A 16,561-nucleotide genomic window follows, 5' to 3' on the forward strand; every position below is an offset into this window, starting at 1 on the left:
TGCAGGTGAGGGGGATGCACCTCATTAAAAAAAATGCTGCAAATCTGTGATTTGGGAGCCCCCCCAAATAAGAATTCAGTTTCATTCATAGCAAATCCAACCACAACTCTTTCCCACACAAGCCAGCTAGGAAGTCCACTGCAGAGTAAGAGAGGAATTACTACGCAAGGCGGCACAGTGCCACTCACTTTGTTCATGTGTCCTTGAAACTGAACAATCAGATGCTTTGAATACAACCAGCGGTGTGAGACAGAAACTGTTTCTCGCCTACGCTGCTTTGCACAGGCAGATCCTTAAAGGAACAGAATCACAAGTCTTCAAGTCCAGCCAGAGGCAGTTGAGCACAGCAGTATTGGGAAGGCCTGCAGTTCAGTGGCAGAGCATCTGCTTGGCATGCAGAAGGCCCCAGGTTCAATTTCTGGCAACTCCACAAAGCACCAGGAAAGACTCCTGCCTGAAACCCTGCAGAGCTGCTGCCAGTCACATGATATAGTCACACCTCACTTTTCTTGCTGGCTCTACATTTATGTCTTGCTTTTCCCATGGCTGTCTTAAGCATATGCAGTGCTGGGGTGCAAAGATACACCCAGCACCGCCCCCCCCCCCCCGGTTGCCCAGTCCCAGGCGTGAAGGAGGGCAGAGCCAGCCAGCCACCTCAGTGCTTCACTGGCTTGGTTGCCCTCGAATTCACAGCGCAGAGCCGCCCACAGCAGAAGAGCCCGCCATGGCACTCTGACCGACGGGCGGGCTCTTCCCCAGACTCTCGGCCTGGGGCCCCTGAGAGCCCAGTGCCTGGGTGCCCCGCACCCCTAGCGCCTATGGGTAAGATGGCTCTGGCTTTTCCTTCCAGGAGCTCAAGATTGTGTACATTTTCTCCCCTCCCACTTTTTATCTTCTCAGCAGCCCTGTGAGATAGGCTAGGCTAAAATAAGCAGCAATAGGTTGCTTATTACTGCCAATAGGTTGCCTAGCAAAGGGGAAGATCCAGGGGGTCCAGCCCTGTTGGCATGCCTGCACACGAAACCTCAAAGGCCGGAGAAGTCAAGCATTTGAATGATGAAAAGAGAACCTAGGTAACCACATATTAAAAGTTATTTTTAGCCCTGAAAGTTAGCTAGGAATCATTTAGGGTTAGGTCTAAAGTCCCTGTTATATTTAGCATTTACTGTGTTGAAAAGGATTAGTAATCTAGATAAAGCCGTTTCATCACCTTGAGGGTTAGCACCAACTGATTCACATATAGCTGTAGCCTGCGCTAAGAGATGCAAATGCTGGAAACATCTGACCCCCCACTTCTCCCCCCCCCACTTCACTGAGGCAGTAGATGGGGGACATACACCAATTCAGAATATCAGGCTGGTAGGGCAGATTTGTTTTTCATTTCCACCACCTGTATGCACAGTTCCATTGAAAAAGCTTAAGCAGACATAATGAAAACTTTAACTGTTTTAATTGTGTCCTACTATTAAGAGCCAATTTCCAGTTTAGCTTCTTGGCTTTTGTAGGCACAAGAGTCAAAACTTAAGGGAGAGATCAACTGCCACCAACTAAATTGATTTTAAAGGTGTTTTTCTTCCCCCTCCTTCACAATCTAAAACAGGAAGTCTGTTTTATTGTTTCATTTCTATTTTATAAATGATGTAAGAGCAGCTTTGAAGGCGCTGCATAAAAAACATAATCTAAAGCTGCTCAGTAAATCAATATATACATAAAAGGGGCTTTCCGCCCAATATCTGCCATATCTGAACCTACAATAAGTAGGGGAGGCCTTGTTGGTGGTGGCACCACTGCTGGGTGCTGCTCTCTTGGCATTAACCCATGATAGGGAAACACCACAGAGAAAGCCCTATCTGTGCAAAACCATCTCTGGTGAGGTGAATTTTGTCTCCCTCATTATTAACATCCAGGCAGAATTTTAAAAGCATTCCTGCTCATCCAGGCAGTTGATGGTTGAAACATGCTGTTCCTGGCAACTTTGAAATTATTAGCTATGAGGATATGCAACTGTAATAAATAAATAAATAAAATAAATAAAATAAAATAAAAAAAAAATATTTTTTATCCCTCCCTTCCTCCCAATGGAACCCAGGATGGCAAATAAATGTTTTTAATGCTCTCAAATTTAATTTAATTTATTTTAAATTACATTACGTAGTTTGTTATGAATTTATATGCCACTTAATGCCAAAATAGGCTTTAATTATATTGCTTTGCCACTCTGTTTGCCACCCTGGGCTCCGCTTTATTTGTCCACCCCAACCCACAAGCTCACAAGCAACAAATGCACGAACCACTGGACAGCAAGCCAAACTTTGGAGAAACAAAACCACGGCCAACACCACCACTGTGAATGCTCGAGGAAATACAAAATTTATAACCATCAACCGCTTCCTCTCCAGTGTCGATGCATTTTCATGACTCCACAGAATTACTAGAAATCTACAACACAGAGGTCTTGAGCAGGGATGGAGAACCCTTTTCAGTCTGGGACCGCATTTACTCATGGGCAACAATCCAGTGGCCGCATGGCAGTCAAGAGTGAAGCAATATTAGTATGGCAGGCCACATTCCAGCCACACAGAAGTCATAGGTTTCTATGGAGACATCCATTTCTCCATCCAGGTATGCCAGAGACATCACTACATTTCAGAGACACATTCCAGGCAGGCCAAAGCACTAGAGGATGCAATGAAGCAGAACCAGTGATGCTCATGACCTGCAAATAGCCCTGGAGAGCCGCATCTGGCTCTTGGGTCGAAGGCTGCCCACCCCTGTTTCAAAACACAAGAAGCAAGGAACATCACAGTATCCAAGAGAAATGCCTGAACAGGATTAACTAGGCCATAGGTGTGCAGGCTTCAGTGGGCTGGGAAGTGGGGAAAGATTTCTATATAAATAAAACATTAGCAGAACACAAGCAGCTCTGCCTGCCAGCTCCACCATGAAAGCAACTTAAAAATGCACAAATAAAACAGCAACTGTACTGCCAACCTTTCATGGTGCTGCACAGCACTAAAAATGCATGTATGCTGGAACTTTGGTGTGAGGGGAAGTGGAAGACGGCACAATTCTTGTCTGGATGTTATGGAAAGTATGTACCTGCTCTTGATGGGAAAGGATAACAGCCAGTAAGGATATGATTGAAAGCAAGGTTGGATTGTGGGCTTAATCTTGAGGGCTTCCCAACAACACTCAAGCCATGGCTGTGGAAGAATCCCTTAGTAGAATGTCTTCCTAACAAAAAGAGATTCTTGTGTTTGCAGCTAAGGAACAATTAAATAGGCTTTGCATCCCTACTGCTAAGCTCCTGTGCCTTGAAAAGGCCCAAGTGTCCAAGAGAAAAAAAAACAAAATTAGCAAGTTTCTTAACACGTTTCTCCAAAAACAGTGTGCACCTTCCCAAAACTGGTGCCTCCAGATATTTTGGATCCAGCCAATTATAGCCAATGATCAGGGGTGATGGAAGCAGTGGTTCTGGAGGGATCCAGGTTGTGGAAGCCTGGTGTAGAGAACTCTGTTATTTCAAGAAACAGCTTTTAATGCTGTAAAAGATGCACATTTTCGCTATACCTTAAATCAAAGTAGCAGGAACAATTCAGATATTAACAAAAGGCTGTTGCAGGGGGTAAAGATCATCCTACGATTTTTTTTTATCTGAAATACTCATCATGTTTTCTAGGGCAAGTCAAGAAGGGGGAACAAAAACACTGCTAGGCCTTCAAATGGAATAAATTCCAAAGGCACAACTGTATATATAGAAGGGGGGAGGGAAGGGAAGGTTGTTTAAATGGTGGGTTGTGCCAATTTACAATTTTGAGTGGTTTTAAAGGCTACAATGGGTTGTTTTAAAGGGTGGCTGATCCACCATTGGAGCAATAGACTAGAGCCTTTTCTCCATTTGCCAGAAAAAAATTCAAATCTATGAAGGTCCAGCAGAAAGTTTAAGCACATTCCTAATTCATACTTAGGAGGAAAGAGGCTTCAGGGTCAGATACCTGACCCCAAGTAAATTGGCCAGGATGTACAAAAATGGTTCGAATCTTTGTTGGAAGTGTCAAGAGATGGAAGGCACATTTTTCCACATGCAAGTAGACCTGCAAAAAGGCTAAAGGATTCTGGGAGACAATATATATTGAACTGAAGAAGATGTTTAAGACGTCCCCCACCCCCAAAAAAACCAATCCCGGAAGCCTTTCTTCTAGGAATAATGGAATTGGATATCCCTAAGAAGCTACTTAATTTATTCCTGTATTCAACGACAGCAGCAAGAGTAACATATGCACAAAAGTGGAAAGACAAAGATATGACAACCAAGGAAGATCAGCTGAACAAACTGACAAGAGTATGTGGAGTTGGGAAGTTTGACAAGAAAAATCAGAGACCAGGAGGAATCTATGTTTAGAGAGGAGTGGAAGCCCTTTGCTGAGTATTTGAAGAAACATAATAATAATCAGATTAACACACAAGTAGGATTTGAACTGTTATCAGCAATAAAACAGTAGCTATGATGTTTTGATGACACTGTGTGAAATGTATTATGAGAAGTTGTGGGAACTTTAAAAACTCATGTAACCTTTTGTTCAGGGTTCTTACTTGTTTTTGCTTAGGAGTTGGAACCTTGTTGCAACAATAAATGATCAGGTTTAACTAGCTGTTGTTTTGTTTCTTTAACCTGGCTTTGGTCTCGTGCTTGAACCTGACCAATTCTGAACCCAAAGGGCTAGACCCAAAGTTGGGAAATGAATTAATTAGCGTACCCCAATATCTCATCCTTAACAACATTAAGAACACATTACGGAGCATCAATAATAAAAACATAATATAAAGCATACTGACAGACAGCATAATAATAAAATAGTCATAATAACACACACACACACTTAACAGGTCATAGATTATTTAATGGTTAAAGCCCACCATCACAGTGACACAAGTGTATTGGTATAATCTCTCACTGGCCAAGGAATATGCTCATGCTGCGTGCTGCCCCAAGTCAGATTTTGACTATATTTACAAAAACAACCTTTGCTTTCATCACTCCCCAGACAGACAAGCGTCTCTGTTAAACGCCAAGCAGGTTCTGTTTCAAAAGCAAGTGGTGTCCACGTGTGTGGGTTTTATGAAGGCGTTTTGACATCTCCCAAAAGGATTTCATACATTCATCACTATGGCAACCTGCCAGGTTTTTTTGTGGAAAAAATATTAAATTGAAAGTTCAATTTTCTACAGAAAGCAGCTGTCTTTCACGCAAAACACAAATTTAGAGGCTCCAGTTTCACAATACAGCCCATGCTATGAGCTCAGGGGGGAAATGTATGCATTTCATTGTTCATAACCAGGTAGCTCAGGGCATCTGCAAAATGGAGTCTGGCAAAGACCAACTAGAACATCAAATGGCTTGCCACCAATGTTAGGGAACACTGAGCTGTACAGCTCAGTTAGGTTATCGAATCTTCCACAAAAGGTGGACGGTCACACAATTAAATCACACACATGTCATTCAATTCCCTTATCAAACCACCTATATATGCTTCAGATATAATGCTGTCTATGAAACATCACCAGCTTTGCCTTCCAGCTCTAATGAAACCACACAGTGGCAATTAGATTGCAGATGTAGAAAGTTGTCATTTCCACAGCTTACAAAAGTTGTTTCCAGACTTACCACTTCAAGAGCAGTTGCGCATATAATTTAGCTCTCAAATGCTACGCACTTTAGCTAGAAGTCCAGAAGACAACCCCAAGTTGAGAGCAGGTAATATCTGCCCTCATAGATATACTTTTGGAAACACATCTTAGGTAACAGCCTATGAAAACAGACATCCCTTCTCCCTTTACACAACTGATTTGGTAACCACATATGATGTTAAGTGCCTGCACTGGAGGCTCTAAGGCAGAAGCTGGAAAACTACCAGCCACCTAGAAATCTGAATCAAGCTGGCATCCAGGAGTACTGAAATATTTATTTAGGTCTGTCCAAGGCCAGAGCCCAGAAGCTTCCACTCCTAGGGTGGAAAAAAGTACTTGCGCCTTGGAATTTGAAATACTCTTCCAACCTTGCTTATGGGAAGTATCCACGATAAAAGCAATGAATAAATGCTATGGTTAAATACCAAGAACTGTGCGCCATCACAAAAGCAAGGAAAGGGTAAGGTCTTCCCATCTACCTGGCAATGTGCTGCAAGAGGGTTGGATTTCAGAGAGGGACTCAAGGAGAAATTCCCACAACACAATGGGGCAAGAAGGAAGCAGGGGAAGGCATGGGAATGATGTTTGGACAAACCAAAGGAGGAATTAGGGGGGCAACCTTAAGACCTGATGAGCAGACACAGTAGAAGTTGCAATAATCAGCTGGTGAGGGCTTCACTTGGGGAAGAACCTTCAGCTCTTGTCACCTGTGGCTCTGGATCCAAAGGAACCTGTGGGAAAGAAGGGGTGTGGATCTGGAAGTAGAGAGGAAGAGTTTGGAAAGGGGGAAGTATCAGATACAGTACATCTGTGCAGCGTGATCAGTTTAGTGTTAAAGATTCAAAGACAAGCGAGCCAGAGAATGTCACACGTGCTTAGAAAACTCCAATGTTAGCTTGACAAACCATTCTCAGCATCCATACCCCGCAGCAGGGTTAATACAAAGCATAAGGCAGGTTGTGCCCATGGCAACATGCCCAAAGACAATGCCCTTTCCTGGGTATGTGAGGCTCCTGGAGACCAGTGGGACAAGTCTATCCATCTTTATTTGCATGTGAACAATGTAATCAAAGTAGATATCCTGAAAAACACAGTAGCTTCCAAGAATAAAGCAAACCTGCAACTTATGTGCATTATGTGTGCATTCAGCTTTACTTGCTTTTAATTAAAAGGTGGAAAGGGGGCAAGCATCCGGATGGCGGGAGGAAATGGCAATTCCACCCTTCACTGCACCCAATGTGTTTTGACTATGTGCGATTTTTGTAACCCCATGTGTAAGTTGTGGGTCTACTGTATTCAAACCCACTTCGCGTGCATATGAAATACCACAAGTGACCATGTAGGCAGGCAGAACAGGGTATCAACAGCTGCCATGGGCAGCAGAGAAGAGAGCTGGGTCGCAAAGGCATTTGGGGATGGGAGAAGCTGAGACAGGTATGGGTCCTACAAACAAATGTTTCGGTGGGGACCACCCCACCCAAGGCAAAGCAGCAGCCAACCTAACTAAAGAGGGACATGGTAGGGACAGCAGCTAGAGTAAGCCTAACCATGACAGGCGAAAGGGGAACAATGGAAGCTGCCTTATTGGTACATCTAGCTCAGTATTGTCTGTATTTACTGGCGGTGGCTCTCTAGGATCTGACAGGGTTCCCTCCCAGCCCCACACGAGGATGCTGGGGATTGGACCCAGGACTTCTGCATGTAAAGCATCTGATTTGTCAGAGTTACAGCCTGGTTTATGGTGTGTGTGTGTGCATTTTAATATTACATGTGAATGCACACACCCCTGCTTAAGAAAAACCCAAATTATTCCAAGGTAACCAACATTTTATATCCTGTATAAATTATGCAAATTTAAGCATAATTTTTGCAGTTTGCCCTATATCCACTAGATAGGACAAAGGGGCCAAGGAAGGTCATGTTAGATATCACTTCTGAGAGTTCACAAGCATAGTTTGTATGCTTTCAAGCATATATTCTCAACCATAAGGGCTGGAATCTTGCTTTTTGAAAAATAATAGTCCTAATTCTAGGAAAATTGAATTGTGTACCCAATACTACATTCTGTACTTTTCTGGTGCTACTGCAAAAATAGTCGTATAAGTTATCACTGCAATTTAAGCAATTCCATTTTTGCTGTGGCAGTGTTACCTGCACTGAACCTTTGTGGGTAGGGGCCACATGAAAAAAGTTTTTCCAGCCTGAAAAACAAAATGAATTTGTTTCAACAAGGACATTTATTAACACACACTGATCAGCCTTGACTCAGCTTTGCCATCAAGCACTGGGAACGATAAAGGACAATTTCATCATTTCTCTGTGTAGTCACACAGGAATTTAACGCAACAGGACCTTGTGAAGACGACAGCATTGGCTACAGCCAGTTGGGAGGGTTTCTTGAGCAAGGCAAAGGAAGCAAGTGTGGTTGAAGAAACAGGAGCTAAGTTTATGGTCGGGGGGGGGGGAACTGTCAACAGCCTTTGCCCTTCAGTTCCTCTATTTGCCATACTTCCCCCTCACCCTCAAGAAAAACTCAGATAGCTGCTATGAACCAGAATAAGCTGCCCATGGATCTATTTCTTTGTTTATAGTGGCTCCAGTTCAACTTTCAACCAGATTAAACATGCCATTGTTGACTGCAAAAGGTTCGTCGCTTCCTTAGTGCGTTCTGCAACTGTAACATCCCAGAAGGCACAGGCAGTTCAAGTTCTTAATTACCAAAAATTTGGGCTACCTACTTGAAAGTATGTTCCACTGCAATCAGTGGGTCAGGCTGCTCATCTTGCAAAAGAACAGTCATCACCACTGCAATATGTACACATTCTGCACTACATAAATGTTAGAACACAGCAACAGCCCCACAAACTGCCGTCACTCAGACTCAAGTACTGCAGGCAGGCAGGCAGGCAGGCCAGGTGATCAAGTTTGCTCAAAGCCAAAAGAACAACCTTAGGTATACACACAAATGGACACGCTGCAATTAGCCATGTTACGCACAATCTGATTAATCTTCTGTTGTTGCCTTTGTCCCATTTTCTCAGCACTGAAGTCTACATGCCTGCTTAGGCATAAAACCTCCTCGTTCACTGCCATCCCATTTCTACAAGGTATCTTTCCCTCTTCAAGGTTGCTGTGGCAGCGTTTGTGCTGCCTTATGCCCCAGTTGCCATCACTAGAAAAACAAAACCACAGGTTCAAGCCAAATGCAACCTCCCATGAAACAAAATTGCTACAAGCCTGTACTAGATACTGTACCATTATCCAAGTGGGAAAGTGCTTTAAAAATGACAAAATCTCAATGACCATTATGTACGGCAGAGGAACACAGGAGAAGGAAGGTCAACCTTCCTGCCCTAAGCTGTACCACCTTTATGTTCTGACTTCTGCCAGGGGCTCTGGCTGAATCACTAATTTTTACTCCATCTTGATCAGGATGAACCTATTGGAAGTATTGGGGTGCAACCTAGCTTGCACTGTAGGCCGATGCATCTGCATGAGAAAGCACCAAGCTTCCTAGACTGTCCTTATCCCAACCCAGGTTGTTCTTCCTTTAGCGTTACTGGTAACTTAGACCACCTTCTTCCTTAGAGACCCTCTTGGGTGCTGAGATCGGCAAAGAAGACCTGCTTGGTAGTTCCTCTGCCCTCATAGAGACTCAGGCGGGGGATGGATGCCTGGGAGAGGGTATTGTCTGTGGTGGGCCCTAATCTGTGGAAATGCCTCCCTATGGAGGTGAATCTAGCAACCTCATTATACTGTACAGTTGCTGAAGATGCACTTTTTTACCCTGGCTTTTGAAACTTGAGGTGCATGTTTTTAGGAGGTGCCTTATTTGTATGATTGTAAGTTTTTAGTGTCTTTAATGATGATGTAACCTGCCCTGGGACTTTAGGGTGAAGGGTGGATAATTAATAATAATAATAATAATAATAATAATTGCTGACCTGATCTTACTTCCTACTTCTCTTCCCTCCCTTAACAAGACAGTAGTATCTTTCCTATCCAACACTTATTTCAGTAATAAATACCTTTCCTATTCTCCTAAAACCAGACTCTTGAATGTGATTGTATCCAGAGTAAAGTGTGCTGCTCCAACAGGGTTCAGCTTCTGCCAGCATTCAACTCAAATGCTAATGTCCCCAATTCTGCAGTCCCCATATTTATATTTTGTAAACCATTTAGAAGCCAAATTTAGCATTAAGCAGTACGTAAATAAATAGTTTCGCTTAACTAGCCTGCACAAGCCCTTACTGTGGAGGATGCAAACCAGACCGCAAAATGTAGTATTATAAGCAGAAAGAACAAAGTGCTGCAGGCGAAATAGAAGAATATATTCAGATAACTTAAGGAAGAAGACCAACTCTCTGCAACAGAAGGCACACCACTCCCTCTCTCTCCTCCTGCCACCCCACCAACAGCTGCCAAATCCCCAAATCAGGGTTGTTAATCTGGTCCAAGGGAGAAATTGTTTCAGGCCCAAAATATGGCAGGGAAGCAAGCAGTGAGCATTAAGAAAACCCTATCTACGAAATCATCCCAAGAGATATATAAATTGAGCACACTGTGGATGTGCATAGCAATCTTCACAGTCAATTATCTGGCCTGGTGTCATTTCAATGTCAAAACATGACTCAGGAGACTGTTCCATTGAAGACAAACAGAAAAAAAACCACGTTACCAAGGAGAGTTTAAGTCAAACTCAGGCAACTGCAAAAGGTCTCTTTCCCCACACATATCTTTCCACTTAAAGCTCTATCCAGTTATAATTCCAGTCTGTGGTTCTGCACTTTTGACTAAGTTCACCTGTGAAGTTGGAAGCCCCACCAAGGTGAGGGAAAACTTCCTACACGATACAGAGGATTCTGGAAAATGTCTGAGGTCACATACACAGCCCATGTGAGAAGATAGCAAAGCATGTTTGGTCTTGCCATTTACACTGCATAAAAGGCAAACACACTGTATCTGTGAATGGATCCTAGAAGTACACAACACAAGGAGGGTTGTCCACCATTACTGACCTGGGCACTAAGGATCCAGAACTGCTATAAGACACCCTTAGAACCCTAAGAGTCCCTGATCACAGTCTGAAAATCATGGATCTATCAGGTATTAACCACAGACTTCCCTCCTCAAACCTTACCTGCTTTCTTCTCGCGCTAGGCATCCTTTTTCACTATTGTTTCCTTTTTGTCCCCATGCTTTTTAAATTTTCTGTAGAATTTTGTGGGGACACTGGTTGTTTGAAATTTGTTGGTTGTATGGTGCATTTTACATTTTTAATGGCACACTTCAATTTTACATTAATTATACCACCAAGGTAGCATGCTGTTTTATGGGCTACTCAAAAACGAATGCTGGCAGGGCAGGGAGTGAATATTAAATACTGTACAGACTTTAGGGAACCTTTTACAAAGCGGTTTCAGCCAAGTATCATAGAGAGCAAAACTATCAGTCTTGGCTTCTCAGGGAACTGTCATAGAAATATCTTCCAACGCTCAACCACGGGGAGGCTAGCGTAGGCTGCTTGGAGTCAAGAGCTATGAGCACACAGGAAGCTATGCAAATGAAGAAAGGAAACTCAGAAAAACAGGAAGTGGACAGAAATATGAGGCAAGCACACCAACAGGAAACTAAGCAAAGGTCTTCAGCAATATTGGTCATTGGTATTATAGATCTGAACCCTTACTGACATGGGATAACATAAGAAGTGCCTATGGACTTTACCAGAAGCTTCTCCCTCAGACATACACAGATCTTATGCCGGATATGAATCAATGGTTCATTCCAAACAGGCCAGCACATTTTTAACAAGATGCCCTTAGACAAGCAGAGCAAGACAGAAATTATTCCTCTAGCAACTGGTATTCAGAGGTATACTGCCTCTGAACCTGGAGGCTCCATTTAACCTTTCACCATCACTTGTGGCAATGAATTCCATATTTTTAGGATGTGTTTTGTGAAGGGGTATTACCCCTGCCACCAGCCTTGAGCTTACTTCCAATCAATTTAACTGAATGACCCAATTCTGTTTGCAAACACACATGCATTCTTCACATGTTCTTTGTAGCCCAGCCTAGAAGCTCTGAAGTTTGGTGCAACACAAAGAGTGAAAGGGGCAAAACTCAAGCTTCAAGCCATCAACATCCACCAGGAAATCCACTTGACTTCCAAAATACAGTACAGGAATCCTTCTGCTTAAAGCACAGATGGTACTGAAACAAATGAGCCAAAACATTATTTGCTTATAGTTGGGCAATCTGGACGACAGCTAATCTTTTCCCAATTTTGCATTGCACTTTTCAAAGTGCCACTAGACCCCAGAGCAGAGTTTGTTGGAACATGTTTAGTTTATACTGGGTTCTCAACTGTAATCTATATTACTATTCTTAACCATAAGCTTTGGAGCCTTGCATCATGAAAGCAACCAGAAGGCCACTGGGTCCTGCTTCCTGAGCAGCTGATTTGGGTAGCAACAAGCTACACATGCTCCGTATTTCTAGCTAGCTTGATTGGGGGAGGAAGCATCATCTTCTCCATTCCAGATATGGCAATCCTCTTCCAAAGAGTTTTCCAAAATCAGTTTTTGAGGATATCATGAGTCAGCCTTCCTGAGAACTCTGAATAGATCTTAGTAACCAGAGGCATTCAGAAGAGAAATAAATATTGAGCTGCCTTACCAACATGTTTGTTTAAGACCCTTCCAGACACTAAGTTTTTTTCAAACTTCCTTACAACCCGAAGAGCTAAAAAGTTAAGGCATTTAAACAGGAAGCTGAGACACAGGAATGTTAACAGGAGCCTGGGAGTACAAAATGCTAGACTCCAGTAGACAGATGCTGCCCATGGCTCACATATATATTTCCCAAATCTGTCTTTTTTGTGAATCATCCTTCCCTTCTCTTTTCTGATGTGGCCTTCCCATGTGATCTGGCCTTATCAGCCTCCAGAAAGAATTCATCCCCAATGTACCTCCTTTAGATACAGAATTTATAATACAGTCTGTGCTGTCAATTTGCCCAGTTGATGCCATTATGTAACCAACTGCATGCAGTACCCCCTGCATTAGGCGTGGGTTCCCTCCCCCCTTTACAAAAATGCCAGCCAGCCTGCCAGCAACCTTCCTTTCATACCGCCACTTGATTTTTCCAGCATGAGGGACCATTTTCACCACCTGTTTGCTTTTCCTCCCTCATCCAACTCAAGAGGCAGGGCACGAGCGCATACATCCAAGGAGCTAGTATTTCTGACAAAGAAACCTGCAGTACATGCTTCTGCCTAAGAGAAAGTCTCACCCTGATGCCACACAGTATTAATGAAGATGACCTGAAATTCATAGCATTTGCTCCTTACAATTATTTTAGTAATATTTAAATAAAATAAAAACCTTACATGCATTTGTATATTATGGATGTATGCATATTATGTACATGTGCATATTAACACACTCTGGCACACACCAATGAAGATATAATCACCATCCACCAACAATGGCACAATCTAATCCCACCTACTCATTGCCACACAGTTAGTTCCCTTCTGTAGGGCTAAGCTCAGAGTTTTCCCCAACCCCACAATACGTTCACCGGTGCCGCATGTTACCTTTGGCCTGACAGTCTGCACAGTATTTGTTCTCCTCTTCCAACAGCAGATTGGCAAGGACAGCCTGATATCTATCCACATCCCGGACCGATTTGCCTGTCATTGCAGATAAGAGATGGCTGCGCAGGAGTGCAAAAAAATAAAAAAATAAAAATAAAAAGGGAGATGTCCTTTCCTTCCTTCAGCTCTCTAAAACAGGCCTTTCCAGGCTCCTTCACTCCACACCTCTGATAAAGTGCACCCCACCCTAAAATTCTGCTCACACCCTTCTACATAATCAAGATCTTGGTCTAGAGAGAAAACGGCCTCTCAGCTACCAACAATGCAACTTCCCCTCTTGCTCTTTGCCAAAAAGGCCTTCTGCAGTGCTGAGCCCAGCACTCCTCCCCAACTGACTGTCACACAGTTTTTAACCCCTCCACAGACCTTCCCATTGAAATAATATCCCAGAAGCACGCTAACATGCTACAAAGGATTATGCCCCGTAATAAAGCCTCTCTGCGGCCTCCCTCCAGTCACAGCATCCCTCTATCTGCACTTCCCGAATGGAAAAGCACAGGCCAGGTCAGGCTCCCCCCTTTCCACATAAGCAGCAAAACCCAACACCAAAACTAAATAAGCTGCAGCTGCCAGTTCCTCCTCCCCCACCCACCACCCACCACCTCAATTGACTGTCCCCAAGGTTTCCCCACCCTGGCAAGTTCTCTGGAAACCAAGGCTCCAAAACTCAGCCTCCCCAAAGGCACCTAGGACGTCTGAATGCCCTTGCTACCTCTGCAAACCTACACCAGCGAAGGGTCACCCCTGAAATTAGCTAAGGAGCATGCCCCAAACACACCTCTTCTTCCCCCTTCACCGGCAGACACCTACCAAGCACCTGGTAAATAAACACCTCTCTTTTCCCAGATATGCATGCAGTGCAGGCACTCAGGTATACCTTCAACCCTGGGCAACTCAGAGGAGTTTTTTCCTGAGGGACTCCGGAGCCTCCCCCCGCCACCTTCGCGAGAGGGGGACGGGACGGACGGTACCTGTGGCCACTTTAAAACCCCGCCTAAAACTCCAGCAAAGGACACCCCCCCAAAAAAAATAATAATACAAAAAGCCCCTCAGCCGCTGCTCTCTCCTCCCACACGAAGCCCTTCTGGCCCCTCAAGGGGAAGCACTAGGGGGAGCCCGAAAGACCCCCAGCCCCCGGTTTGGTGGTGGCGGCGGTGGCGAAGGAGGACGTTGTTAGGGTACGGAGAGAGGCGGGCAGGGAAGGGAAGGGAAGGGAGGAAGAAAGAAAGAAAGAAAAAAGAGGAAGGAAGGGGGAAAGAGGAAAAGACGTGCGCGCGCGCGCGTCTCCAGGCAGCGACTGACGGCGCCGCCTCCTGGCAGCGCAACGCGCGCGCACACACACACAGCGCCGCTAGCCACTTCCGGGAGAGGTGGGCGGGGCTGTGGTATAAGCCCCGCCCGCCTGCTTTTCTGAGTTTTTTTTTTTTTTTTTTTAACTTTAAACCCAACCTCGGTTTATTCGACGAGTGGATTGCAGAGGCGTGCGTCGAACGGAGAGCCAATCAAATCGGAGGGATCGGAGGAGGGGCGGAGCGAAGTCGGTGAGGGGAAGGGTGAGGCAAGAATGAATGAACGGCAGAGTGAATGAATGAATGAGGGCGGGGGGGGGGAGGAATAAATGGGTTGGGGGCGAGTGGTTTTTGTTTCAGGAGAAGTAGAAGCTGCTGTGTTGATCTATTGGAGGGGAGGGGAATATCGGAGGAAGGGGGGCTGCTTCACCTGTCAAATGCCCAAGGCTCAGTTCCCAGCATCTCCAGTCAGGGCTGGGAGGGAGCCCTGCTGAAGCCCCGGAGAGCTGCTGCCAGTCAGTGTAGGCTGCATACTGCACACTGCAGAAGGCATACGTACATTTCTGTACACGTTATTTGGTTGGAAAACTCCACTGCAAAAGTGGGAGAAGTGGGAATTTCAAAGCGCATATTGTTTTGGGAAGTGCAAATTAGGGAGATGGACCTCTTATGTACAAACTGAACTGAATTGAATTTCTTCCTCATCCTTAGCTTTTATACTCCAAACTGCAATACTGCTGCCCTCCAAGACTAAAAACCCACACAATGTTTTTGTGTGTGTGCACTGACCTTTCAGATCCCAGAAGCCTCAATTTGAGGTGCTAATTGGATTAATTAAGAAATGACACCATAGGAAAAGTGAGTAACACAGAGGCAGTGTCACAAGTGGTTGGTGGTAGGGAAGACTGTTGAATGTGTATAGCCATGCAGGAGAGGCTTTAGATCTGCTTTTCCCAACTTAGGTTCTTCCACATGTTTTGGACTGCAACTCCCATTAGCCCCAGCTGTCACAGAGTTGATTATATCAGTTAAGTGTCTTTTACTCTCCATTTTAACAGATTGACCCAGAGTGAGCCATGGGTGGTGAGGGTATATTGACATTTCCAGTGTTTTGAATAAACAGCTACCACACAGTTTCAAAATCATCTTTGGTCTTTGGTCTTGTTCTGAAATGCTGTGTTTCAGTTTCTCCATAAGAACTACAGTACATTCTAAAGCCAGCCTCAGAGCAGGCAGTATCACCTCTGCACAATAGCAGAAACTTTTTCAAACACCATTTTCCAAAATAATTATACAGGTTTGCATTCTCATCATATTATTTAGCTATTTGTTTATTAAAAATATTTATATACCTCTGTAACATAAACAAATATATCAAGGCCGTTTGCAGCAATAAAAATATGAACCTAGCAGTTCCCATTGTCCATCTTAAGACGGACACTCATGCAGGATTTACGGCTTCAACACCAAACTTGCTTCGTTTTTGTTGTATTTCAAACCTTGCTCCACTTCAGGAACAGGGGCAGACAAGATGGAGATCTTCTCTATTACATTAAAATCCCCCCCCCCCCCCCCCCCGCCGCTGGTTTCCTCCAAGGAGTTCATGTGGCACTCATGGTCTTCCATTTCCCCACAGCAACTCTGGTAAGCTGAGAGAGTGATTGGCCCAAGGTCTCACCATTAGTTTTGTGGTAAATTTAATCCTGTGGGACAGGTGGCACTGTGGTCTAAACCACTGAGCCTAGGGCTTGCCGATCGGAAGGTCGGTGGTTCGAATCCCGACAACGGGGTGAGCTCCCGTTGCTCAGTTCCAGCTCCTGCCCACCTAGCAGTTCAAAAGCACGTCAAAGTGCAAGTAGATAAATAGGTACCGCTCTGGCAGGAAGGTAAACGGCGTTTCCGTGTGCTGCTCTGGTTTGCCAGAA

General features: G+C 44.4%; 1 protein-coding gene across 1 annotated transcript in view; it reads right to left on the reverse strand.

Annotated features, from left to right (window-relative positions):
- SMAP2 (small ArfGAP2) overlaps positions 1 to 14,561 on the reverse strand; it is a 28,919-nt gene extending 14,358 nt beyond the window's left edge. The window contains exons 1-2 of the mRNA XM_033157665.1: positions 14,225 to 14,561; positions 13,288 to 13,406 (exon numbers count right to left, since the gene is read on the reverse strand). Of these exons, the coding sequence (XP_033013556.1) occupies positions 13,288 to 13,390 (103 nt within the window). The 5' untranslated portion in view covers positions 13,391 to 13,406; positions 14,225 to 14,561. The remainder of the gene's footprint in view (positions 1 to 13,287; positions 13,407 to 14,224) is intronic.
- Positions 14,562 to 16,561: the final 2,000 nt, after the last annotated feature.

This window comes from Lacerta agilis, chromosome 8 (assembly GCF_009819535.1).
Source record: "Lacerta agilis isolate rLacAgi1 chromosome 8, rLacAgi1.pri, whole genome shotgun sequence".
NCBI lineage: Eukaryota > Metazoa > Chordata > Lepidosauria > Squamata > Lacertidae > Lacerta > Lacerta agilis.